A 27,997-nucleotide genomic window follows, 5' to 3' on the forward strand; every position below is an offset into this window, starting at 1 on the left:
TCAAAACTCAGGAATGCTCAAAGAAAGTTATAACTTTATTTAAAAAATAAAAATAAATAAGAACAACCACATTTATAGAACATTGATAAAGTCACATAAATTTTTGTTTGTAGTGATGTTCAATACATACTTTCACATACATATTAACATACCCTTAGAGATACACAAAAAGTAGTAGAAATCCAGCAGAATTAGGACCACACTGTACAATTCTAAAATAAAATCATAAAAGATAAATGACATTGGGTTGGAGATTGTTGGTTACATCTTTCCGTACAAGCAGCCTGACATAACCACCTTATTATAAAACTGACACTTTTATTATATATATAAAATAATAATAATATGAATATGTGAACCAACAAAAACCAGTAATTTATCAACACAGCAAAGAATACAATAACACAATATGTCAATTCACAGAAGTCAGAAACAGGCCAGACTCAGAGGTGACCACGATTCTGGGGATCTGGATCGCAGCACCATCCATGCTGTCATTTCCCTCCTAAAAGCAACAACAGAGAACTTCAGGTCTAAAAACATTACATATACTTACATACATACATATAAAACTGTGGTCTCATACTCCAAAGTATGAAAAAGTCATGAATATACATTCATACACTCATTCACACCTTGTTCTGAGATGCTTTTCTGCTCACCACAGTTGTAATAGTCTGGCCATTCTCCTCTGACCTCTCTCATCAATAGAACATTTTAGCCCACATACCTGCAGCTCATTTAATGTTTTTGTGTCCCACTGTGTAAACTCTAGAGACTGTTGTGTGTGTGAAAATTCAAGGAGATTTCTGAAATCCTCAAACCAGCCCATGTGGAACAAATAAATTTGGGCATAAATAACCTACTGTCCTTTATTTGGAATATATTTATGGTATAATTTAAAGATAAGTAGTCTATTACTGTATATGCAAAATGCCCACCACACTCTCCAACCTACATAAAAAAAAAAAAAAAGAAAGAAACCATCAGCCCACTATCCCTAACTACTGTACAGAATACAAGACAATGGCAGCCAGTCTGAAACAGGTTAGCGCATGATGATAATTTAATGAAACAAAATGCTTAAGGTAGAGAATCCAGCTGTTTTCCCCACAGGTCCTGGCTAAAACTCCTACTATATATCACTAAACACACAGTAAAAGAGCACACTTACAGATTCACTGTCAGAGGCAGAGGAGATGTAAGATTTGCCTGTACTGTTTTGGGACAAGTTCCCAGACACATCTGAGGCTCGGTTGGTTACAGTGGACAGTCTGGTAGATATAAAACTGCTGTGGAGAGAGTGGAGCTCCCTCTGAGGAACACACAGCAGTACACGCAGACATGGGATATACTTTGCTATAGCCACTCTGAAACACACATAGACAGCATATACTGAATGCAAGTAAGTGTACAGGACTCAGGAGTAGGAGCACAGGGGTGGTACAGGGTGGAAGCTGCTGTCATAATAATTTGCCAATCCAATTCAAGAACATTTCCAAGAGGCCTGTTACTTCAATTCGTGCAGACTTAGATCATTATTTGTAGATATTTTGACCAAATTCCTTGAATATTAGGAACTATAGAGCAACTATGGAACCAATACAGTAATGTCATTATGTTGCCATTCATTTTGTACCAATGAACTGCAAATGCAAGGTAATATTATATTAGTCAGTGGTGGCTTAGTGGTTAAGGCATAGGGCTACTCAGTGATACTCAGTGATTGTGAGTTTAAATCCCAGCACCAGCAAGCTGCCACTGTTGGACTCTTGAGCAAGACCCTTAACCGCTTATTTGTATCCTGTCTCAACTGTACGTCACTATGGACAAAAGCTTCAGCCAAGTAAGGTGAATGTAAATTCCTTATACAGGTTTTAATCACAGCTTAAGGTTTTGGTGGCTGATTTGTTAAGCCAAGTTAAGAATTATATGACGAAATTAAACGCAATTAAAAATAAAGTTAGATCAACAAATCCTCAAATAAACCTTATCCTGCTTTTGCTATGTGACCTACTTGTGGCCTTGGATTTATATTCGGGTTAATATTTAGTCGAATGTGGAGTGGGAAACCCCCAAAGGAAGCCTTTTATACCTATGCATAAGGTAGAAATGACTGAAGACAAAGATTAGGTAAACATACAGCTGACATGACCTGTTTTTCATTTCAAAATCATTTCCAATTCCACCTGGGGTGAAAATGCTCAGGGGAGGATAAAGAGGCTCTGTTAATACCTGTATTTGGGGTGAGTGATGGCGTAAATGATGGGATTGTGGATTGCTGAAGCTTTGGCTATCACAGCAGGCACCGAGTTCATATATGGTGTCAGCATGTCTGCATACCTATAAGAAAATACACAGACAAGACTTATAAAAGGTGAGAGGATTTTGTGTTTGTGGTATGAATTCTATTAAACATAAAATCTTGAATTTTTCAATCTTCAGATTGAAAAGGGATGGACTAGAATTTTAATAGTAAGTAACTTCAATTGAAAATGGTCCATTACTGTATTTTGAGTCAAGGCTGTCTGATGAGGTAAACAGAACAAAATAACATCTTCGATTTTAAAATAACTTTTCTCGAAGCAGATGGTTCAAGCGGTGCCAAAGTCTAAAATGTTTGACTGCATTGTGCATGTGTGACTAAGTGTGTGTGTCTAATTACCCAGCAAACGCTGTAAGGGCCACAATTGAATAGGGGGACCAGGAGATGACGTACAACAGGATGACAATCAGGGCAACCTTGGCCATTTTCCACTCTTTCTTCATCTTGTTGAATCTCTTCACTTTGTCTCTGGTATTGTACCTGTTCATCTTCCTCACATCTCTTTTGCAAACAGATAAACAACATGTTAGAGTGTACATATTCTGTTTAAGGGCTAAGTGGATGCAAGCTATAGCACAATTTAACTTTAGCCCTCATTCATCAGTGTTGCATAGACACAAGTGGTGATTTGAGTACATTGAGTATGTATGAAGGAATCTGAGTCTGATACATAAAACTGTCATACGACATCAAAATGAGCAGTGATCCGAGCACTAATGAATCAGCTTCAGCTGCGTGGGAGCAAACTTCTGCCCACTAGCTCCATATTTACCGGTCATATATACTGTATATGCACCACAAACCAATTCACCTTCAAATGCAACTAATTTACATGAAATATTAATTACTTGTGCAGGTGTTGTGATAGTGAGCCAATAAAATCAAAACATTTAGCAAAATACAGTTGTCCAAGATCTGAGGAAAGAAGTCATTCAGTTGAAGAAAATTACATTTCAGTGATGCTGAGTTGGATGTATAGCCACAGTTGCTGCAAAAGAAATCATTTCTTCTGGAAGCCTCAAAAAATCTTTAAATAAAATTATTGTTGTGCTAGTTTTGTATTGTACTTACTGATTACTGTTATGAATGGCATGGAAGATAAAGACGTAGCAGTAGATGATGACGATGAGAGGTATGAAGAAGACAAAGATGAAGAGCAGCATTGTGTATGCCCGAACCGAGGGAGTAAAAGTCATGTAATCCCACGTACAAGAAGTCATCAGACCTTCAGGAACATAAGCACCTATGGACAAAGAGGATAGCAGGAAGGAGGAAGGAAGGAGAAGAAAAAGCAAGAGAGAGAGAGACTGTTGACATTGTCCATCTTTTGCTTTCATTGGTGAGATGGAGGGAAAATTACGAGGACTGTGTAACGCTTACATTCTTGTTATTCTCATGTCAAAATCACAAAAGTACAAAAAATACAAAAAAACAAGCACTAATCATTTTACTTTCAGTAAAAAAATAAATAAATGGATGAACCTGAACAAAAGACAAGTGTTACGTGAAGGACGTATGGCTTCATTTTATTCTTTTGTCACTGAAACCTTATCAAAACTGGAAAACATTAGAAACGCAAAAACAGAAGCATTTAAAATGCTGTAAGGCTATTTCCTTACTCTTCCTAAATTCAAGCATCACTGAAGGTATTTTTTTGTGCAGGTAACAACAGTGGCCTATTTTCAACCACCACTCTATTTTCTTTTCATGTGTTTGTTTTCCTCCCCCTTCCTTCTCTTTCTGTTACTTTGGTGGACAATGCTGACACACTTATCAGTGCAGACAGAGCAAACAAGTTGCCAGAAGTGTTTAAAAAGACAGACAGAGAGACATATGACTACTACAGCAAGCCTTATCTTGAAACTGAGACTCAAAGACATAATGTGCCGCAGGGGCCAACGCATCAGCCAAGCCTGCCAAGCTTGCACGATCAATGCAAAAGTTACCAGTAGCCTCCGCCCATGAAGACAGTAAAGTCTTACCACAGATAACACAATGTATGCAAAGCCTGTCATTACCTTTTAAAATTAATATTTTCTTTTAGTGACCCAAAAGTTTAATCCCTAGGACTGCCAGGAAACCACAGATTGGCCACAAGTGAACCTGTTCCAATTCTTAAACCAGTTTGTAAGAAAATGGACAGGTGTTTAAGTTAGGAATACCCTTCTGGCCTCGTGTTTATGCTAAAACAGGTCTTGATAGGTGGTAACATTAATGTCATTTTGCATGGGTTGGAAAATAGCACTGTAACAATAGATTTGAATGGCACACCCCTGATCATGAAAATAGCAACTGAAAACTGGCCCATGGTCAATCAAATTAGCCAATAGCCAGTGTTATACCATTATAATACACTTGTGCTGGCAAGAAAATAGAGCCACAATTTGTCATCATTCCAGTGTATTACACTGGAGTCCAGAGAAGATTTATTTTTTTTTTTTTTATAGTAGAACCACTGCATCATTGGGAAAAACTCATTCCACAATTCCTCCCTCAAAGTACTCACTCCAGCCAAAGAAGGGTGGCAGGCTCCAGCCCAGAGAATACACCCAAGCACATGTCAGGACAAGTAGCGCCCTCTTCTCGGACAGCATGCCAATGGAGCTCAGGGGTCGCGTGATGACAAAGTAGCGATCTACTGCGATGACCATGAGGGTGATCATAGAGCAGATCCCAAACAGAGCCCCACAGAATGCATACAGCTCACAACCTGTTCAGGGACACAGAGCAACGTCATCAGGCGTAACTGTTGATCAGGAATTGCACTAAATTTTAGTCACATATGGACTTTCCAGAACCTCAGAGTGGGAAGCATTGCATAGTGGGAAGAACTAGATTCAAGAATCACAAACAAAATTTGTAGTAATTCCGGCGCAATTTGGGTTAATTTCATACGAATGAAGAAAAACTCATAGGAGCTGGCTTGTGTGAAAGATTATGAAACCATGTTGACTTTTCTGCTTTACAGCTATCAGGTGATTTCTCCTCTCCAAACCAGGGACATTCTGTTAGGTTAGAGAAAACCTAGATCTCAGAGTACTCTCTTATGCACACACCTATACAGAAGGCATAATCCAAGCTAATAAGCACCGGTCTATATCTCCCTCAAGACATTCTCAGCTGACTAAGTAATATTAAGATATGATACTGTATTTATATGATCAGTTTCTTTATATACACTATATTTCAGTTTGCCTCTGTGAGATTGCAGTAGGTCGATATTGCCAGGGGTAAAATACTCGCTCCTGCCAAGGCAAGTGGATAAGGCTTCCATGCTAATACATTTAAGAATATTCTGACCTGCATCAAATTGTTTTCAGGTGAATTGAGCATGGATACAATTAACACAGAAAATCCAGGGACACAGTTAAATCAGTTCATATTAAACTCCCCTTTACTGATTCTGCTGCATGAATCTCAGTGGCCTGTATGTCCATTTAGTGTGATGTGCATGAGACTCATAACCTGATCAGCAAATCAGTGGCAAAATACAACCCAAGTGCTTAAAGTCAGAAATGATGAAAATAATTAAGAGTTTGACCCAGATAAGTGCTGACATTTCCATAATATGCTAACAGTCAACATGTTATATGACTAATCTGCACAACAACAGCAAAACCAAAGCCTTAAATCACACATGCAAGAAAAGAATTCTTTCCCTGGCAGATCATCAAATGTTAGCTCTAATAAAACAGTCTCCCACAGCTTTTTTAAATCAGAGCTTACTAAAGCTCACTATGTCTGTGCAGAAGTGTGAAGGTTGTGGCCAGAAAAGTGTGCAAAAAATAACAAATAAACATCCTTGTAAAGCTAGTCTCAGCCTCAGAGCCTCGTCCACAGCACACAGAGAGCCTGAAGCTGAGAATAGCTTTACAAGGATATCTATTTATTGACGAACTCAGGCAACACTACTAGTACAATGGTGACTGTTAAGTAATGTATGAATTTTGTAGGAGTGTGTGTGGGGATTTGTTTATTGTAATTCATTAGGCTCTAGTTCAAAAAAAAAAGAATAAAGAAAGAATAAAGTAGAAGTTTCTTTTAAACAGATCCATTTTAATCAGTCTTGTGGCTCTCACCTTTCTCTCCAAAGATCCATTTCTTGTGCATACTGGTTATGAAGAATATTGGAGTCTGGGTGGCACACATGAAGAAGTCTGTGATGGCCAGGTTTATTATAAACATGTTGGCAGGTGTCCTTAGAGTACGACTCCTACAAGAGCACACACACACACACACACTTTTCTTTTTGATACCTGTCTATATCAGCATCACCATGCAGCATGAAGGTCACATTGGCATTTATCACATGATTCACCAGAGTGAAACACTCTTAGTGCCACTGTGAAAAGTAACCATAATTTCAGAGAGGACTTTCTGCATCTGCTGCCTCATGCAGCTAATTATTTAATCATAACTTTGATGAAAAGCAAAACATACTGTCATTTCATAATTGAAAAAATGAATCATCAGACAGCTAAATGAATAACAGCAGAATGATTTGCAATGGATATGAGCTGGAAATGCTCATGTCGCTTATTAAAAGAAACATAATTGTTGCAATTTCTTTTTGAATTGACAAAGTTTATGCAGTTGAATAAATCTTTCACTGGTTGTCAACCAACCCTCCTACCCCTGTAGGGATCTAAAACACCACCTTCAGCTGTAAATATAGTCACTTCCTTCAGAAAATCATGGTTGACTAATTAAGATGTGTGTTTGAGTTGGTAAAACACTCGGCAGGTAGCTTACCTGGTGAAAGCGTAGATGACCAGAAAGTTGCCCACAATGCCAGTGATGCCGATGGCGAAGATTACAGCACCAATAGTGTAATGTGCATGATCAGGGACGTCTACTGTGGGGAAGAGCTGAGGGGGCTCATGCACCATAGCAACCTCCAAACACAAGCAGGAGATGGCACACTTAATAACAATTTCATAGTGATATCTGTGTGGACAAACCATTCAAAATCCTCTAGGAGTGCTAATGAAAGACTGCTTGTGTCCATCCAAGCTTGCATTTGGGCACAAATAATGATATACGGTGATGGGAACAATGGAGACATCTGACGGATTTTGATATTTTGCACACTATGTTTCCCAAAACTAAAATGCCAGGAAACAGGCTGGACAATAGACAATAGAGCACTCTTGCATAAGACCATTAATAACTACCATAGGCATCCTGTTTGATGGAGACATTTTCCTGTTTGTACACTTTATCAGAAGATCTGAAGGAAATCAGGCTTTTATCAAATTTGCACCTACATTTTTATCAAATCTGGACCTATATGGAAATGTCTGTGTTGATTTGGTTACCATTCCAGCAAGACGTAATAAGTGTGTTCATTTAGATTCCCATGTAGCCCTTAAAAGACCCTTCTTTACCAAGGACATTTATCAAATTGAAAGGGTTGATTCAACTAATTTCAAAGAATTAAATGTAAATTACTTGGTAGCATTTCATAAAGCTAACTTTACACCACCTTGGCATTATGACATTCTGACCTTCTTCATTGCATTCATATTCATATTTCCTAGTAATTCAAGAACAGTGCAGCTTGAAAAAGTGAAAAGCTATGGGCTGAATAACTGTGAGTGTCTGTACCTCGCCCTTGATTAATAATCCTTCACCTTTACCATTCCCCACCTCCATCTTCCTCACACTTTCCCCTTTTCACTGCCAACTGCTCTCCACTTCCCTAGCTGACAGCAGGAGGATCTGAGATGAGTTGTAGCAGCCTTTTGTCACTTCTGTCACTACAATTAAAAGGGTCTTCTCACCCCTGATGCTAAGAAATAACAGGACGACAAGAACAATTTCCTTTGGCCCTGATACTGAAGGCCAACAGGGAAAAAAGAATGACCCTGAGGACAACAATGGGACAACTGCTGTCTGCTCTGCCTCTAGTGTATATACAGCAGGTTTCTTTATTTCCAGTATACAGAATTTTCAATAAATATATACAATAAATACAGTAACTTATTTTCTTCAAAATATGGGTAATTTTCTCCTGATATTTGCTGAAATTATCAGATAAGATTTAGTTTTTTCAATCATTGAGCTCCACTGCACTAAAAAGCACCATAATCATCTAAAACATTTTACTTCACAGAGACAGAGGTGGTGGACATCTCGCATGTACACAAGCCTCTAAGACTGGTAACCATGCAGGAGGAGGAGGAGGAGGAGGTGGAGATGGTGCAGTCCTACAGGAGGTCTACCTGAACTGCAGGTTGGACTGGACAGACAACACCAGGCATTATACAAGAAAAGCCAGAGCAGGCTTTCTTCCTAACAAAGCTCAGGTCCTTCAGTGTGTGACTACTGGAGCTGTTCTATTAGTCAAGCACTTCAATAAGCTGATCAGAAAGGCTAACTCCATTACATGACTGGCATTAGACTCATTAGAAACAATCACAGAGAAGAAGATAGTAGATCATCATGAGCAGTTCGGTGTTCAAGAAAGCACTATTGGGGATCATTTCTACCAGCTGCCAGCAGGCATCCCAACATCTCCTCTCAGTGGGATGCAACCCTAGCTTCTCGGAATGAATGAACAACAGGACAGAATTTATTCATATATATACATACGCACATACCGTGCATACATGGATCATCACCACTTGGTTGTTGTGAATGAATGAATGAATGAATGTGTGCTGCTGCTGTTCTGAACCTTGCTATAGTTTTGTGCCAATTTTGTTACTGTTACACTGCTGTTATTATTCTGATGCTGTCCTTCTTATTATATTACACTGTATTTATGCACATAAATACTGATGTCTCTTTGCACTGTTTTAATCGTTAATATATGTTGAATGTTATATTTTCTTCTAATACTTCAATGTTCTTTGCTGCTGTAGCACCCAAATTTCCTCTTGAGGAACAATACAGTACATCTACCCTTCAAAGATTCTTCAATAAACACACATGTTCGATATAAACAATTATAGGAACTACACACTGAGGAGGATGGAGCGGAAGACAAAGAAGACAAAGAACTTTGACAAACATTGTTGGAATTACAAGTGGAATTGTGTGTTATGGTCAGATGAGACCAATATCAAATATTATGGCCTATATAGAAAGAAAAGCACCGGATCCCACTGTTGTTTGGTCCAAGATCTCTTGTCAGCATGAAAAATTCTGCTAAATAAGAGGATATTTTAGCCTAAAACCTGATTAACTCTGTCAGGAGGTTAGAAGTTGGCCATGGACGGATATTGCAATAAACAGTCTGACTTCAAAGTATAAATGGCCTTTGTAAGCCAAATTGTCCTCATTCCTGATCCTTTCAACCTCTCAGCAGCCTTTGCCACAGTCAGTTAAAACACCCTCCTCAGTAACCTCAGCATTTCTGACAGACATCTTATCATGAATGGCATGTCATCACCTGAAACTAAAGCCAAACAAGACTGAAATGCTGTATATCGCTGGAGAGCCATTGCCATGTCAGAGAACCCTCTGATCAGCTCATCTTACGATGCACACAACCTCAGAGTATTTCTGGACAATGATCATTATTTCCTCATATTACTGACATAACCCATTCATGTAGGTTTAATCTTTGGTACATAACAGGATTTGGCTATTTCTCTCCATGGAGGTCAATCAGGTGCTTGTTTAGTCCCTGAAATTGGTCTACTGTAACTCGCTCCTGGCAGGTTTCCCCCTGCTTGCCATCTGACCCTTGCAATCAGATGCTCACATCAAATTTAAAGCACTGATGCTTCCCTACAAGCCAAAAAACAGACCTTATCAAATTCCGCTCTGTACCACCTTCCATTCAAGCCACAAGCATGGCTCGACTTTACCCACCATCCCTCAAATCACAAGAAAGATATGAATAATGACCCTACTCAGTACTGGTACCCAGGCTGTGGAATTAAATTCCCCTGGCTGTGAAACAGCTCAGTCAATGATTGCCTTCAAATGAAGACTGGAGACCAGCTGTACTCATCACTCTGCACTTAACACACTACATTAAAAAAAACTTAACTTGTACTCTATCTTCCTGGACTAACTCACTGCACTACATCTAAACTACTCTGTAACAGGGTTTCAGGCCCTTCTCAAAAAACGCTTCTGAGAGAGCATATAACATGGCTCTAACCCTAACCTTAATTTTTGTCAGTTTTCCTAAAAAACGTCCTAGAGACTATTTAAATTTAAACTCTTTCTAGTGGAGTAAGTCATGTTGCCCAAGCAGTCTCAGAATTAAACTCACAATAGTTTTGATGTCTGACTTTTCGATGTCTATACATGCTACATATTGAAGCTATTGACATGTTTCATGTTAACTGAGACTTCCAGAAAGCAGGAAACACATCTCTTTCCTAATCACTGCGCTTAGTGAAAACAAGCCAAGCCTGGAGAATCTCGCTTTCCTTCTACTGTTAGGGGAAGAATGATTCAGACACTAAGAAAAAACACTGCAGGATTTAAGATCTGATAAGTCACATTGATGAAGTGGACAACAGAGATTTAGAAGAATTTGGCACACTTAAATCTCTTGATGCTGACCAAGCTTTCTTTCTCATACATGACAGTCAGACAGATAAAACAGAGAAACAAATTGCAAGAGAAAAAATTCTTCTGACCATTCTGATGGACAAGGCCCTACTTATTTCATTAGCTAATTCATTATCGACCTACTGATCTTTGTAAAAACATGCAGCATCTAATTATACATCTTCTATGCTCTTATATATTATTCGGATAGAAAATAGCATTTTGTAAACACATAATTCCTAAATGATAAATGCCATATTTTGGTGGAACCTCTTAAAATAAAGCTGAAAGTCTATACTTCGATCACATCTTGACTGTTTTATTTCAAATCCATTGTGGTGGTGTATAAAGGCAAAATCACAGAAACTCTATCACTGTCCAAATACTTCCGGACCTGACTGTATATTACATGTTTGGTTTGTTCACTACAGAAGGTCAGTTCATTCTGCTGAGCCATGTGACTACTATGCTAATTTTTTCTGTTGTTCTTTTTAATTATATTGCATAATTTTTTTAAAATAAAATGTCAAAAATTCTAAGCGGGATCAAGGCACATACAAACAAGGTTAATTGAGGCCTATTCATAATCATATGCCATTAGCAGGCAAAGGTTAACACTAGAAAATGACTGGCATTTACATTTGGTTTATGTTAAATGTATGCAGAGTAAGTCTCCATTATTATTTATGTTAGAAATATAAATGATAGCATGTCCAAATAACAATTTATGTAAATACACCAAGAAGAAGAAAAAGAAGAAGAAGAAGAATTTTCATGCAGGTTCTTACTACTTTAGAGAAAAATGTCAATAATTTCCTTCAGTAATATTAAATGTTGTGTATATAAATTTTGCTAGATAAAGGTTTAACAGCATCATGTAATTTTACCAGAAACGATTTTTATATCATTTTGCTGACAAAACTAACAAAAAAAGAAGACAAGCAAAAGCAGTTTGTTAAATTAATGACAGAAAAAAATTTATATCAAAACTTGGTTTAATCACTTTTTCTAAATCATTTCCATGATATAAGTGCTAACAAGTCCAATAACGTAACATAACATAACATAACATGAATGGTATTGTTCCTACACTGTTGCCTCCTGTGTAAGTAGTACATCTCCCACACCTATAAAACTTCCGTTTTAATCCCTACTCTTGCATGAATATTATTTTCAACTTAACAACTGTTGAACTCAACCCAAAAATCCTCAGTATCATCAACTGCATCTGCTCTGCACCTGCATTACCCTGTTTATTTTTACACAGGCCTTCTAGGCTGGTCAATTGAAGAAGGAAGGATCTATACCATGAACACACACAATAGAAAACTAAAAGAGCATGCTGTACTTGGTGCAAAAGATTGGTGGTGTGAGGCCAGATGTCAGAAATAATCAATTTCATTGCAGACAGAACTACTATGAAGAATGGGCTTTGAAGCAACAGGGAACAGGGAGGTTTTGAGCATGCATAACTTCCATCACAGTGTGACTCAACTGAAAATAGTGTTAGAGGTTAAATAGATTCTAAATACACACTGTGCTTGTGCAAAATATTTTGTATATAAAAGAGAGTCATAAAGGAGTATTACAGGGGAGTTGGCCGATTCACAGAGAAAACAGATCCTTGCTCTGTGATTTTACAGACATTTTTGTAAAATGGCTACTGCGGTCTTTTTGGAGTCTAAGAATGTTTAAGAAATAGTTGAGAAACATTTTCAAATGCATTGCGAATGTAGCCAAATTGATCCAGCAATCATGTTTGCAAAAAGACTAACCCGAAGGTCTAAAGAAAGACTGAATTGCACTGACTAAATAATAAACAGAAGGTGTAACGTTAAGGATCAGAGCAAAAAAGCTAACTAATATGCTGTACTCTGTTTGTCAGATACAATTAAATCAGTACACATTTTGTTAAACCTTTAATAGGCTTTGCATATTTAAATAGTAATTCTGAAAAGCTTGATAGGAACAGTTTTAATAATCCATGTAGTAAGAATGGAAAAAAAACAAACAAACAATGAGCCTATAAGAAACTATCCCTTTATATAGACAGCAATGCATCCAGAAAACTGACACTTTCAGGCTCTTTGGCTCTTCTCCGTTTACAACCATGCCCCTGAGTACAGCTTAGGACTGTGATTGCATTTCAGTGTAGCACGACTCGACTGCCACACACTGATGAAAGTGAAATGCAATGTGGGAAATTACAGTCGCTTCCAGTGCTAAGACAGTGTTCAATTTATTTAAAAAACAATCCACAGCTGCTCGCCTATTTTTCACTGAAGAGATGTAAGGGCAAAGCAATAAAGATTTTCCTTGTCAGTGTGGAATGTTTTCTGCATGTCACTAATGAAAAGCAATACATTTGTGTGTTGTATTTCACATTTTCACATCTGGCAAAGAACCTTCTCCAAATTTGCATAGCACAAAGCTGTTATTTCTTAACTTCATAGAGCTCTATAAAACTATAAATCGAAACCCTTTTGAACCTTTAAAGGCCATTATGATTTTTTTTATGCTTATCGAATCAGAACCACCTGCCCTGTTATATAAAAGAGGTGGACTGAACAGCTCTAGCTCAGCCAAATTCTTCAGCGAGTGTGTGCCAAATTCTTCTTCAGTGTTTGCCAGAAAAGAGCTAATAACACCTGGTCTGTGATACAATAAAGATTTTAAAGACAACATCAAAATAATTACCATAAATTATTATATAAGGTACAATTTACAAATGATCAACTTCCTTGGGGTGGTACAATGAGTAATTACAACGCAGTCAATTTTGTGGTCACACTAGACTTAATTAGCGTATGTTGGTCTCTAGTGTCGGCTTATCCTTAACCATAACAGTGGGTTGAATGCTATGTGCATCACATTTTAAATGATCCCCAAGTGTATATCTAAATGCAATTTATCTTTATCTGAATATGGAATTCACTCATGGTTACATTTAATTTTACATAACTAAGTGCTAAGGTCAGCAGCTGAGAAGTGATGTACTGTACGTAGGTCATTCCTAACCTTTACCTAGGCTCAGTGGACACATGGCTTCTGATTCTTATTAGTTATGTACATCGCCTCCTGCAGTCACCTACACTGTATAACAGGGGACACAGTTTAAACTCAGCTCACTTATGCAGGAACTAAAATTCTATTGATGGATTCAAGCATGTGAATCTCCACCCAGTTAAAGATAATCCAAAAATCTGCAGGTGTTACAGTCAGTCTGACATAAAAGACACAAACCCTGAATTATATATAACCTGATTAAACAGCTACCCCGATTTCAGAACTCACTGATATTAAAACTAGCAACAGACCATAATAAGCATCGCAACTACAGTCAGTGGAGGGGAAAATAGCAAGTATGCCTGAACGCACACTGTAACTGTTAGTGCATTGACTGCAGCACAAGCCTGTTTGTGTGTGCAATTTGCCACAGGTTGTCACACTAATGACACCCCATTCCACAAATCTATTAGATTCTTCCTTCTGTCTTTTTTAGGAAACTCACAAAAGCAATGGATAATGGAAGGTTTACAAGAGGCAAGAGGCAATATGCCCCATAAATACATAAAGCTGATTTAAGATAGATAGATAGATAGATAGATAAATAGATGTAACAAATCATGAGTCAACTTGTGTAACAGTGTCAAACTCAGGTCCTGGAGGTCCTACAGACATTGGTATTTTCCTTCTGCTTACACACTCAATTCAGCTGCCATTAGCTGACATGTTTAATCAAGCAAGATGATGGATTCCAATAAAAGTCTAATTTCTCATGAATATGTACATAAAGTCTTTCAGAGTGTTCTGGAGATCCAGTCTAGAGACAATTAACCATGTGGATTTCTTTACAATGATAAGAATCAGGGCTCATGACTTCCATATGTGTATTTCTCTATGTCATTTGGATAAAATGGTAGTAAATCTATTTTTAAAAAAGGTTTTAACAACAGTAATCGAATAATCAATAATCAACAACAATAATCGAAAATGGCTCCAAACAGAATTATTTTAGGGGACTGAGAACCTTTCAAATACCAATGAAGAAAAACATTACCCTTGAAAAAAAAAAAATTTTTCTAAATATGTACTGAGTACAAGACAGATTCTAGATATTAAGAAGAAAATAATGACGAGAAATGTGGAGTCTGTGCCACACACTTAACCGTACATAAACTCTTTCTTTTTTTAAGTGTTTTTCAAGGGTGTTTGCTTAAACTGTTTTTGAGATTTTATTTAGTGGTGTTTGGTAATTAATTTCCCTGAAATTAAAAATAAAAGGAAAATAAGAAACAATCAAAAAGTAATGTTTCCAAGCTGTTTATTAATTGTATGTTCCTTAGCATAAAAAGGAAAATAAAGGATTCTTCACTTTGTACCTCTGGGAGAACAACTGTGCATATCACTTTCAGAAGTAAAGTGTTTCAGTGTGTTCTGAGCTGGAGAAATGTTGGCATATTGAAGTTGTTTACTGTGATAAGAATCAGGGCACACAACATCCATTCTGCATGTAATCTGATTAACATTAAAATGCCAGGAAATCTTTTTTGGGTAATACACACAGAAGAACAGAGGGTTTCATTTTCAGAGAAGGTTCCAAGTAAAACCCATCTACAAGCAACCCCCTTCCCCCTTCTTTAACTAGCCAAAGAATCCTTGAAGAATAAGACACCAGATTTATCACTGTGTATTAATATTCAGCTTCAGGATGAATCTTTGCTTTGTTTCTAAGAGTGTATGAATAATTTTATGACTAATTGCCCTTCTATTTAGTTTCTATTGCCAGAGTTTCCACATGAAGTGAAGTTCCATCTGGTCTCTAGATTGTGGCCATGTCCCAAACCACAGCATTAGTAGGGTCCCATAGCTAACAGGAAACCTGTGGTTAAGTTCTCATAGTGCTATTTGGTTATTTAGTAAACAAATGACCAAAAGGTGCTACTTCAGCATGGATGAACTGATAGGTTGGTTACTGTTATACCATTGCAAGGTATACTCTCATGCTGCATGCAGAAGTTCACAGAATGACTATAAAATTCTCCAAAACACCACAGATTTACAGAGATAACAGTCAGAAATAATGACCAAAAGGTGCTAATTCAGCATGGATGAAGCACGCTTTAAACAGGTGAAAGCACGCTTTAAACAGGTGAAAGACGCGCAGCTGACACCAGGATTGTGCAGTTTGTGTAAATGATAGTTAGTTGTCACTCACTGTGGTGATGGTGGTGGTGGTGGGAGTTGCGGATTCCAGCAGCAGCAGCATGCCAGCTCTCTGCGCCCTCTGCGCGCTCTCCGCGCTCCCGTTCCGCGCGCACAGCACCTCCTCCACCATCACTGCACACACCAGCCCGCGCGCGCGCCCGACCCGACACACACCGCCTCAGTGCATGCGTGTGTGTGTGTGTGAGAGAGAGAGAGAGAGAGAGAGAGAGACAGGGAGAGAGTGAGCTCTGCACGAGATCCTTCTCTCATAAGAAACATGACTAACCAAGAGGAGGGGTTGGGGCTCTCCTCTCTCCAAGCGCCGGATTTGCAGAGGAGAGTTAGAGCGGCGCTTGAGCTCACATAAACTGCGCAATAATAATAATAATAATAATACTAATAATAATAATAATACATCCACTTTACTGCTTATCCTACACAGGGTCACGGGGAGCCTGGAGCTTATCCCAGGGGACTCTGGGCACAAGGCAGGGTGCCAACAAGGCAAGGTGCCAACCCATAGCAGGGCACAATCACACACTCTCTCTCTCTCTCTCACACACACACACATTCCAGTCAGCCTACAATGCATGTCTTTGGACTGGGAGAGGAAACAGGAGTACCCGCAGGAAACCCCCAAAGCAGGGGGAGAACATGCAAGCTCCATACACACAGGGCAGAGGTGGGAATCAAACCCCCGACCCTGGAGGTGTGAGGCCAGCTTAGCCACTAAGCCCCCCAGTAATAATAATAATAATCATAATAATAATAATAATGTCGGTGCTGGAAAAGATTGTCCAGCTGGCTAGTTCTTTCAATACAAATTGAAATCACAAACTGTACAGGAAGCAATACAGATGAGAAAAATAATGATTATTAATTGAAGACAATGAAAATAAATGTTAAGCAACAGACATTTTTATGTGAAAGCCAAATTTTATGAAAAACTGAATTATACAGATTAACATCACAGCACACTTACTGTAATATGGAGAGCAAATTTTAACTGTTTATTATCATTGTTTTCCCCTTTCCATATACAGGTACAATAAATGGTTTAAAGGATGATGATTCTGGGAACTATACTGTATGGCAGAATTAAGGTGTGCATAGGATATAGAGGTAGCCTTTTCATATAAAATATTTTTAATAAATCATCCTTTATCTAAAAAAAAGCAAGTACAATCTCAGAAATAAAGGTACATAACTGTTGTTGTCCTTGTCACTGGGGTGGTACTATAAAGGACACATCTTTTACCTGGGAAGGTGCTTGTGGTGTATCTTTAATTGGCTTTTAGAGCAGTGTAAAATGTCCATCAGTTCCTTAAGTTCCAGTTATGTACCATAATTATTTTTAAAGATAGAAAGATACATACTAAATTTGCAAAATATGTACTCTTGATGTTACCACCCTAGTGACAAGGACATTTCTGAGAGTGTACTAAAAACAAAGTTTAGGTTTGCTCACCTGATTCAACATATATGTAAGACACCCTTTGACTCAGAGGGACGTGAGCTCAGGGTCACGTTAACTCAGACAGCTGTGCTGTTGTATATCGTGGAGTGGAGTGCTATAATCCCCAGTGGGCTACTGCTCCTGCACATCATTGCACACTGTTTCACGCTGTCCTACACACACACACACACACACATCATCCTTTGAGGTCATACTTTTTAACAGAAGTTGCCCAGGAGCTAGCAGCAGTTTCTTATAGCTTGTTTCATTCTCCAACACTCACTATTATTCCCAACTCACTCCCCTAATCAAAACCTCATCTGTGTTCTCAAAACAGCTTTATTTCTTAATATCACTGCAGGTTCTCTGAGAAAAGGGTAGGCACATGACTGCAGCATGACTTAAGCCCCTGATGTTTTGTGCCAATCCCCTGATCTTTTTGTGAATATTTTTTGTATTAATATTATCTTGATCTGTTATTTTGTTCCTTAATATACCTTTCTTTCAAAGGCAGTGCATTGACTTTTTAACTTCATACTTTTTGTTGTTGGTGGTGGAGTATCAGTTGACATTACACCCCAGGAACCATGTGTTGCGCTACTTCTTCTATCTCCAGGAGTTAAAAGATAGAGAGGGCACAGTGGTCACATGACCATGTTCTTGCGTGGAGAGCTTGCATCATTAAGAAAACAGGAATCGCTTGCATTTAGCTCATTAGCTCTGGATCACAAAGATGAACCCACACCACATTGCAACTGTTAAAAAAGAACTTTCAAATGACACCAGTCCTGCACCTCTGCAATCAATGGTGCTCGAGAAAGAGGCTATAGAAGTCTTTCTGAATGTTAGCCGACTTTAGAGATCTATTTCTGGCTACCTGACACCTCAGGCGCTGCCAAGGAGCTCATTATGTTTCAATCAATCATTTTCAAAGCCCTAGGTTCAAACTTTGTTTACCCATTCAATAAATTCAATCAAATGTTTAACTCTATGGCTTCAGATCAACTTTCTAGAACAGAGCATATTTGTTGTACACATTGAGGTGATAAAAAGCCATACCATCTTACCTTAACCATCAGCTGGTAAAGACTTAAATGATTACAATCTTGCCCATTTATGGAAGTGTGCAAAAATACACAGCTAGGGAATAGCCAAAGACAACATTGCTTTATTGTCTCCTCACTTTGTAATCAAGTATTATTGATTTGCCTGTCCATTCCTTTTGTTTATTTTAGACAAGTCAAGCAGTGAGGTTGATGGCTGTCAGGCAGAACAGCAGGTTTCAGCAGATAGTCCACATGCAAGAACCAGTTTATTGGTAAATGTGTTTATATTGTAATCTATAGACTGTTGTACTGTTTCAACATTAATGTGGGAAATAATTTAATTCCTGTACTTATTAATGTAAGTATACAAAACTACTAGCAATGTTTCCCATACATGGTTACACTTGGCCAGCCTGTCAAGGTATATTAAAAAGCCATCAAAGTATATTTTGTCCCAATTAAAAATAAAGTATTTTCTTTATTTCATCTTGACAAACCCAGGGGCACTGTTTTCAAGTTGGCTGTTTAAAGATCATACTCTGAAGGAAGATTGGAGGGTTTTAGGAAAAGTGGTAGCTGAGCAGACCTTTTCTCAAGGTAGCTGACTGTAGTAGACTGTTGTAAACTGTTGTTCTTAGACATCAGCTAATCCTAATATTCACTCATAAGAGCTTTCCTTGATTAAACCATGAGACACCAATGTGCAAAATATTTTAGGGCATTTTAGAGAGCCTGAAAAAAAAATCGAGTGAGGGCTGAATATCTAGAAACTCCTCTGCTCTCAAGTCAGTGACTTGTATTTTATTCACTCATAAAACAAAGCCTAGAGATACGTCATGCATTTTTTCGGAGTAATAATAACCCACTAGCCTTGTCTCAACTCCCTGTTCCTGAGTCAGCATCACTGTCATGAAGCTGCCACATTTGTCAGACTGATCTGATTCGGATGTTTTTTAATATTTGGTCATTCTCCTGGCTAAACATGCTAGTCTCTCATCAATCATTACTTGAATTTGAATCATCATTCTCATAAGGTGGAGTGTTTCCTGGCTTCTTTTTCTTCTTCGAGTCCCAAGGACACTTCACAATTCTGTTTTGACCTTACAATCCTACCAGCATCTTAATTCATTACACTCCTTTTTAGTGTTCTGTGCATTTCAACCAACTATCCATCAGTTCACTTTTTTCCCCTTTCAGATTTCACATCTTCACAAAGTTCACAAATTCTAGCAAAGCTCTCTTAAAGCTAGTCTTTCGTTAGGCATTAAAACCACTGATAATTTCACTTATCACACTGTCATGGACAAGACATCTTCACCAGCGCTCGCTTACATTCTCTATATTAAAAAAAAAATCTAAGTCACCCATCCACAATTAAGCAAGGTTACTTTGCCCAATTAACCCTTTTTAAAATAAATGTTTCACTCTTTTGGAATTTCTGTTAGTGGAATATTCTAGGCTCACTGCCAATTTTAGATTTAACTCTAGGCCTATAGCTTACTGAACAAACACAGAATCCACATCTCAGGACAAAACATGAAACTGAATCAATACTGTAAAATAAATAAATAAATAAATAAATAAAAATAATAACCTGCAATAAAACCCAGTAATGGCCCAAACACAGGAGCATAATATGGCTACAAGTAAAAAAATAAAAATAAAATAAAAACATTAGAAATTGTAATTGTACATTCACAATATGCACTCTAGAAGAATTGCCTAAATTACCCATTGACTGTTAACCCATATGTAGTTTTTTCCTCATCACATTACTCAAATCACTACTGATCACTAGGCAAATGAAAATACTACTGTAATGAATAGGCCACTTGGGAACAGCACTGATGTACAGGTGTTATGCTTCGAGCCTGTTTTTGCAGCAAGAAGCAATTACAGATTAGGCCTACACTTAACATTTTTGACTCATGACTTGTGAAAATTCTCCTTGCTATCCATCCCGTAATGTCATTCTTACAAACAGACTTATGATGACTCCATCCAGATTACAGTCTAGATCTAGCTATAGTTACTAGTTTAGTTACTAAATTTAGTTCAGAATTTAGTTCAGAAGCAGTGATGAAACACTGAGCAGTAACCAAGGACAAGGGTGAATAAGTCATTATTGATTTTTTATGAGCAAACCAACAGGAGCATTGAGAAAAGCTGCTTCCTACTGAATGCACTGCTAATAATCATGGAGCGAATCAATAGAGACAAGTAAAGAAACAGCTGCTTCCTGTTCTACTGGATTATTCCACCAAGCATAAGAGAAAGTAAAGTAGACGTATGTGAAATGAAAATGTCTTGATATCAATAAGACATGGCTACAAATCATTTTGTGGAAAAAGACTACATGTTTATGGTTCTCTGAAGAGAGAACACACTGTCACCAATGACACCGTGTCATGCTGAGCTAAATAAACCCAATAGTTAATTTTTTTTTTATTTTTCACATAAACCAATACGAATAACATATATACTGTATTTTATATCATGGCCACTTCCTTTTGATTATTTTCTTACATCAGAATGCCTCTAACAAAGCTTAAATCCAACATTTTATCATTGTTCATTCCGTTTACCAGACGGCAGGAGGGTGAAGAGTGTGTGAGAGGGGTGTGTGGGGTCATCCACAATGCTGGTGGCTTTGCGGATGCAGCGTGAGGGGTAAATGTCCATGATGGAGGGAAGAGAGACCCCGATGATCTTCTCAGCTGTCCTCACTATCCGCTGCAGGGTCTTGCGATCCGAAACAGTGCAATTCCCAATTCCCAGGATGCAGAGCAAGAACCTTTCACAAAGAGCCCCAATTTTCACTTTTTTTTAAACTTGAAATTTTTCAAAAAAAAAAAAAAACAACAGCGATCTCTTGTTACTTATTTGAAACAGCCAGTATAAACTATATTATTCTGTACATACCAGTGTAGCTAAAAGGATGTGAAACAGACAGCGAACCTTCCAGCTTTCTTATATCAAATATTATTATTGAAGACGTATAGTCAATTACAAAGATTCAAACCCAAAACAGAATTATTAGTCTGTACTCCATCATATACATCATCAGAATTATAACACAAGTCCAGTAGTATGTTAAAGCATCTGGACTTATCTGTTATAATTCTGTAATACTGAAGACAGTTCTACACTGATCACAGTGGCTTCATCAATTCTTTTCACATTCATTTCACATTTCATTTGAACATTACACCACTCCACTTACACTGACTCCTATTATAGATGTGAAATTATATGAAAGACTAAACACATTCATAGACATGCATTGCGTCTGCTGTAATCTTATGTGACTCGTGTGTTGTATAGATTAGCAATTTGTGGCTTGGCAGTTCTCTTTTGTGTCTAGTTAAACTCTGTTGTATTTCTGGGCAGGAACAAATGTTCTTTCAAAAATGCTGGACCACGTTCAGAAGGAAGAAAAGTTTCCCTCAAAAAAGTCAATAAAATGGGCAAGTAGTAGCACCAGACTACAACGCATATAATTAAGGCAGTGAAGAGAGCTTGCACCTGCCAACAGGTCCTGGGAGAGCTAAATTACACACATAAAGTCTGTGTGTAAATGGACTTGTAAATGTAAATCCAGCCTGGTTTGGGAACAGCACCAAGCAGTATAAGCAGGCACTGCAGAGGGGGGGTGCAATCAGCTGAGTGTAACAGCCACACCGAGCTCCCTGACCTGCAGTCTGTCTACAGCAAGCAGTGCTGGATCAAGGCCAGGAAAATAGCGAAGGACTTCAGCCATCCAAACAATGGACTCTTCTCTCTGTTGCGGTCAGGGAAGCGCTTCCACTCCCTGAAGGCTAACACAGAGAGAATGAGAAAGAGCTTCTTTCCACAGGCCATTTGGGCCCTCACCTAAAACAACACTTAGGACTAGAGGTTGTTTGCACAGCACCCACTACCTCAGCCTGATGTTGCACAGACAGCATCAACTTATTCAAAATACAGTCATACTGTTTCTGCCACTGATCTTTTTATCCTTTATATCATAGTTTTATATTTTTCCTTTCCTATCTATATGGAAGTCTGTATAGAAGATGATTTATGTAAATTTTATTTTTATGTCACGGGCAGTCAAAAAAAAAAGCATTTTATTGCATGTGTATGGTTGTGTATGTGACCAATAAAATTAGAATTTGAATTACAGAAGTCAACTAAAGTTTAGTCGAGTTTACAAATCACTTGCAGTAGATGACTGCCACATGCTGAGTACATTCCCTGGTGATCTGCGGGGTGAAACATTGTTACGGCTTTAGAAATCTGCAGCCAGAATTCCACAAAATTTCAATGGGATGCCTGCAAAAACTGAATGTATACAAAACAGAATATTGACTTTAAGTGGGTTTTGGGTCCAGGGCTGTAATCTTTCAGTGGGCTCACTGCTGGTGATGCTCTAACAGACGTGTATACAGTTCCTGCTCCTTTTAGTTACTTTAGCCTTCATTCTTGCCTTCAATAATTCAATCAGTGCTAAGTGTGATTTGTGTCAACCAGCTTATTCAGGAAATAAAACATTTTTCTCTTTGGCTCTGAAATTCTGGTCATTGTCCTGTTGCCAAGAAGGTCCATCATTTCCAACATGCCGGTAAATGAATTGGCTACTCTCTTTCTCCTGGTGTGAATGAGTATGTGAATATGTGTGTGAATGGTCCCCTGTGATGGACTGGCTTCCCAACCAGGGTGTTCCCAGGATAGACTCCAGATCCAATCCTGACCAGGATAAAGAGGTTCCTGAAGATGAATGGATGACTGTAACCTGTACACAGCTGTACACAATGGATGCTGATAAATCCTACACATTCTAAATAGCACTGCTTGTGCACAGCCACAAATATTTATGAATTAATAAAGAATTACTCGCAAAGTGGCATATATTTTAAACAAATTCCCTTAAAAAGGGTGATTTTATGGCTACATATGTCTACACAGGGCAATCTGCTGCACCAGTTGCTTTTCACCAACCTGCAATGGTGTGAAAATCCCTCATTATTATTACATTTTCCTCTGCTGTATTTGAAAATGTAATGCAATGTGGCAAGAGCAATATGAATGCATCTAAAACATCATTATTTGACTTGATAGATGCCAATTTTTCATTGAAACGTGCCTTACTGGACTTAAGTGTGCATGACGAAGCTATTGCTGTGGGGTTTTTTTTCTCAAAAAGTGGGGAAAATTGCTGGCAGACATTGTACTTGATAAACAATATCAACTGATGAGCCACTCATCACTCCCAGCAAAGTGGTTCCTACAGTCCTTAAAACATGTTCTCTGTGCAAAAGCTATGTATGACAAATCTTCAAGCAACATTTAGAAGTGGTTTTATATGACCTTGTTGTGAGCACCATAGCCTGCAATTATTGTCAATTATGCTGAAATGATTGACAGTAAGTGTGATGGAAGCTCCCCACAGCCTTAACCACGACTACACTATTCTACAACTATCCAAACGTCCTCATACACAAGAATAAATTAATTCTATGCATAGAAACATGCATGTGCATGATTTACGCAAAAACTATGCACACACACACTGTTGATAAATGAGACCTTTGGAATCTTTGTTCTGAGGTCAGGCTGATGTAATCTTCTCTGACACTGATGTGCTATCAATAAAATGAACAGCACTCGTTGAACTGTGTCCCATGACCTAAATGTGGGCCTCTTTTCACTAAGTAGGTTATAAACTCTAACCAGAGCCAATTTATTTATGTATGCGAGCATTAACCAGGTTTGATAGTGCCCAACATCTGCAGCCAGCTGCTAAAGAGTGAATTGTATATGAGAACATAGAATGAACCAGGGCTGGAGTGGGACTCATTTTCAGCTCTGGAGTTTCATGACTTAGACTGGCCCACTTTAGTTCACGACTGACTATATTAAAATAATGTAATTAAAACTTCAGTATATACGTCGGCAATAGTGCACTGTTATCTACAGCCTTGTAATTCATTGTATTTTTCAAAAATATCATCATTTCCTGTTCAGTACTAATACAGTAGCCTAAGTGTTCCTTCACAGTGAAGATTTACTAGAACAGTTAATAACATTATTCTTTACAACAACACACTGTAATGTTTAACAGTATCCAAATCTATTTTCTGTAAGAATTAGTGTTCATAAATATCCAAACCTTGAAATATCAAATAAATACAAATATAATAAATAAAAATTTTAAATAAAATTAAAATAAAATGTATTGCACTTTCTAATGACACTATCATCTCTTTTCCCTTCGCATAAGTCAGGAAACAGCTGCTTTACAACTTCACATATTTTCACAAATATAATATAAATAACAAAAGACATGACAATTTCTTTCTCAGTGCACATGAGCATGAATGCCTCAAGGTTCTTTTGGGTTAAAGTCTTCCCAATTCTCCACTTTTTACAAAGCTTTCTGATCAAGTCAAGTCAGTTTCATTAATGTAGTGCTGCTGAATCATCTGGTATCATTAATTATCTCGGGGCATTTTTCATTGAGCAGGTGTACACCACGCTCTTCATTAATATTAATTCTTCTAATTCTTCTATTCACTCAATGACAATCCTACCTGCCCTTTCTGGTGTGTTGGGCTCATGACCGGTGCTTGGTAACGTTACTGAGCTTGGCTCTTCACTGTTAGCAGCAAACTGGACTAGAGGCTGCTGCTGCTGAAGAGCTACAAGAAAAAGTTTGCTACATAAACATGAACGGTGGTTTGCAAACAACGTTGTTTTGCACTAGCTTACCGTTAGCTTACCGTTAGCTTACTGTTAGCTTACCGTCCGACTCATCGTCTTCATTTGTATTGTCTCAATGGTTTTAAGGAAATATGTACTCAGCTTCGTACATTTGGCCGCGTCAGTTTCGAGAGCTTTCTTTTCTTTTTTTATTCTAGCCTTTTCAGCGCCACCTTTGCGCTTTTTATTATCCATTTATAGCTCTTATTTGTTTGCTCGCATATTGTTTTGAGCAAGGTGCCGCTGTCGGGGGAGTCGACAGCTAATTACGTCATCACTAACCTGCAGGCTGCGCTAGTCACTAGCGAGTGGCGCTGCGAGACAATAATAAATAAAAAGACTGGGGCTGCGGTAAAATAATAATAATAATAATAATAATAATAAAAAAGGTGGGGCTGTGGTAATATAATAAATAAAAAGAGTGGGGTTGCTGTGCGTGCAGGCAGTTTAGAACAACATCCGTATTTCAACCCAGTGGCATGACAACACCGGCCCTCGCGGTCAATAAACAGACCAGGAATCCTCCCGGTGCTCCGATCAGCCAACCCGGGCCTGGAGTGAAGACAGCTTACACTGGATTTTAAGCTAGAACAGTTGCAGGAAACCTTGGGCTCTCTACTTTTTGAAAACTACTTAACTCTGGTGAGAGACGAAGCTTACCTTGACACTGCATTAGTGATTAGAGGTGTTACAATTCACTGCAGTGAACAATTTCTCTCACAATACAACGTTTTCATAAATAAGCTTTTATGCTTGTAAACCAACTGGGATTTGTACTAACCTTCAACTGATAATCCAATGCAAAGATACTATTTGGAGATTAAACTTAAGCAGCTGATAACTTTGTTCTATTAGCCTATATTATTTATATCAGAAAAGCCTCAGAATTAATAAGTTTGTTCAGAATTACTTAGATAATATTAAGGTAGATTGTGACTAACTAGGAATTAAAATAGGAAGGCTTAACAAACTTACACAAACACAGGAATTAAAGGTACTGATGTGACCACAAAAGGCCTGGGTTGTGTTCAAGGGGCAGGTGGAGGAGGAGATGAGGAAAACACATAACAGGAAACAAGAGTGTATTCTCTTTCCAGTGCACCATTTAGCAAGTATCAGCCGACTACCTTTTTAGACTACAAATCAAATACTGTATTAAATGATCTGCATTCAGGGAGAAACTAAATAAAGTTTGCATACTTCTCATTGTTCTAAAGTATAGTCATGTGTTTCTCTTCATATCAAACTTCTCAAAATCTCAAAATCTGACTTAAGTTCTGCAGCAAAACTGCCATGACTCTTAACACCATCGTGAACTTCAGCACCTTAAACCTGACACCATAAAGTTTTATGCTAGCTTTATGCCTTATATTGGAAACATGTAGTGTTTTGCATAATTATTCCCCTCCTTAAACCTTTCCACATTTGGTAGTGTTACAACCTGGAAGGGAAAAAATCAATGATGTTGTCAAAATGGAATTTAAACTGTGTTTGTTACAGGAATATTGTGCCCAGACTTTGAGGAGAGCATCACCTGCTGGGAATGAAGGAACACTGCAACCTTGCTTTATGTAACTAAGGATTAAGTGTCAAGAGCAGCATACGCATACACTCACTGATCACTTTATTAGGAACACCATACTAATACTGGGTAGGACTCCTCTTTGCTCTCAGAACAGCCTCAGTTCTTCATGGCATGGATTCCACAACGTGTTGGAAACATCTGGTCCATGTTGACATGATCGCAAAATATTGCAGATCTGTCAGCTGCACGTTGATGTTGCAAATCTCCCATTCTACCACATCCCAAAGATGCTCTGCTGGAATCAGATCTGGTGACTGGGGAGGCCACTGAAGTAAGCAGCTACAGGGCGCTCTATTTAAACAGCATTATTTAGAAACAATTTACCTGTCAGGGAGGAGAAATGTAATTTAGGTATTTGTACACTTTTATCTGTTTGTATTCCACAGTAAAGGCTCCTCAGCACCACTCACAGTAGGATAGAGAGCTGGAAAAGCTAGAAAAATTACACAGATTATACCATGACCCAAACAAGTCGGCAAACTGAAGCAAGACCAGATATTTTTCATTTCTTTTAATTTATGTATCTGCCTTTCCCAGTTGTCATATTGGAAATAATTCCACAGTCCCTTATATAAGCAATTAAAGCAGGAAATATCAGACTATAAAGTGCCACAGGCCGGAAGTGAATTTACATACAAATTTAATTAGGGTAAAACTGCACTCCACAATGCTGTTAAATTCTCCTTTCTGTTTGGTCAGAAAGTATTTATCAATTTTCTCTAACAGCAGCTCTGAAAATAATGCCAGCTGTAAGACGAATCACAGGTTTATATTAACACACTCATTCGTTTCTACAGTAACAACTTACACAGGGACTTATCTGGTGGATGCTGCACATAATGAATTTATAAAATGTATGTAATCCGTGTTCTGGTGACGATATCTGTAAGGAAACGTTCATTTAACATTTAGGGAGTCTCTAGTATCAGCTCTTTGTAACAGTCAGAAATAAAGCTGTAAATTTAAGTTTTCCCATATGGGAATGTCAAGCAGTGAACTGTCTTATTAACATCTAGTGAAAGTGAGGGGACGAATGTTTTGTAGTTACCATATTGTATGTGGAATCTAACTCGTTTTATAGTCTTTCCACACGATTAAATGCCACTATAAACTAACAGAAA

General features: G+C 38.1%; 1 protein-coding gene and 1 long non-coding RNA gene across 6 annotated transcripts; one reads left to right on the top strand and one right to left on the bottom strand.

Annotated features, from left to right (window-relative positions):
• Nucleotides 1–22: 22 nt before the first annotated feature.
• On the bottom strand, nucleotides 23–25,569 carry opn4a (opsin 4a (melanopsin)). Of its 5 annotated transcripts, none has more exons than XM_053232472.1 (11): nucleotides 25,334–25,569; nucleotides 17,517–17,677; nucleotides 16,059–16,180; nucleotides 7,079–7,221; nucleotides 6,406–6,539; nucleotides 4,833–5,036; nucleotides 3,398–3,569; nucleotides 2,666–2,827; nucleotides 2,236–2,343; nucleotides 1,175–1,370; nucleotides 23–505 (listed from the first exon to the last, which is right to left on the bottom strand). In XM_053232472.1, exons 3-11 carry the CDS (start codon nucleotides 16,176–16,178, stop codon nucleotides 413–415), a joined length of 1,332 nt encoding a protein of 443 aa, XP_053088447.1. In that variant the 5' UTR covers nucleotides 16,179–16,180; nucleotides 17,517–17,677; nucleotides 25,334–25,569; the 3' UTR covers nucleotides 23–412. The 5 variants fall into 5 exon arrangements, with proteins under 5 accessions (XP_053088447.1, XP_053088446.1, XP_026798225.1 ...); XM_053232471.1 differs by having other exon boundaries at nucleotides 25,123–25,569; XM_026942424.3 differs by lacking the exons at nucleotides 16,059–16,180; nucleotides 17,517–17,677 and adding an exon at nucleotides 25,123–25,230.
• On the top strand, nucleotides 25,543–27,997 carry LOC117596896 (uncharacterized). The gene is made up of 2 exons (XR_004577885.2): nucleotides 25,543–25,933; nucleotides 26,792–27,997. It is a non-coding gene; the product is annotated as an uncharacterized LOC117596896 (long non-coding RNA).

Source organism: Pangasianodon hypophthalmus, chromosome 3, assembly GCF_027358585.1.
Source record: "Pangasianodon hypophthalmus isolate fPanHyp1 chromosome 3, fPanHyp1.pri, whole genome shotgun sequence".
In the NCBI taxonomy this organism is placed as follows: domain Eukaryota; kingdom Metazoa; phylum Chordata; class Actinopteri; order Siluriformes; family Pangasiidae; genus Pangasianodon; species Pangasianodon hypophthalmus.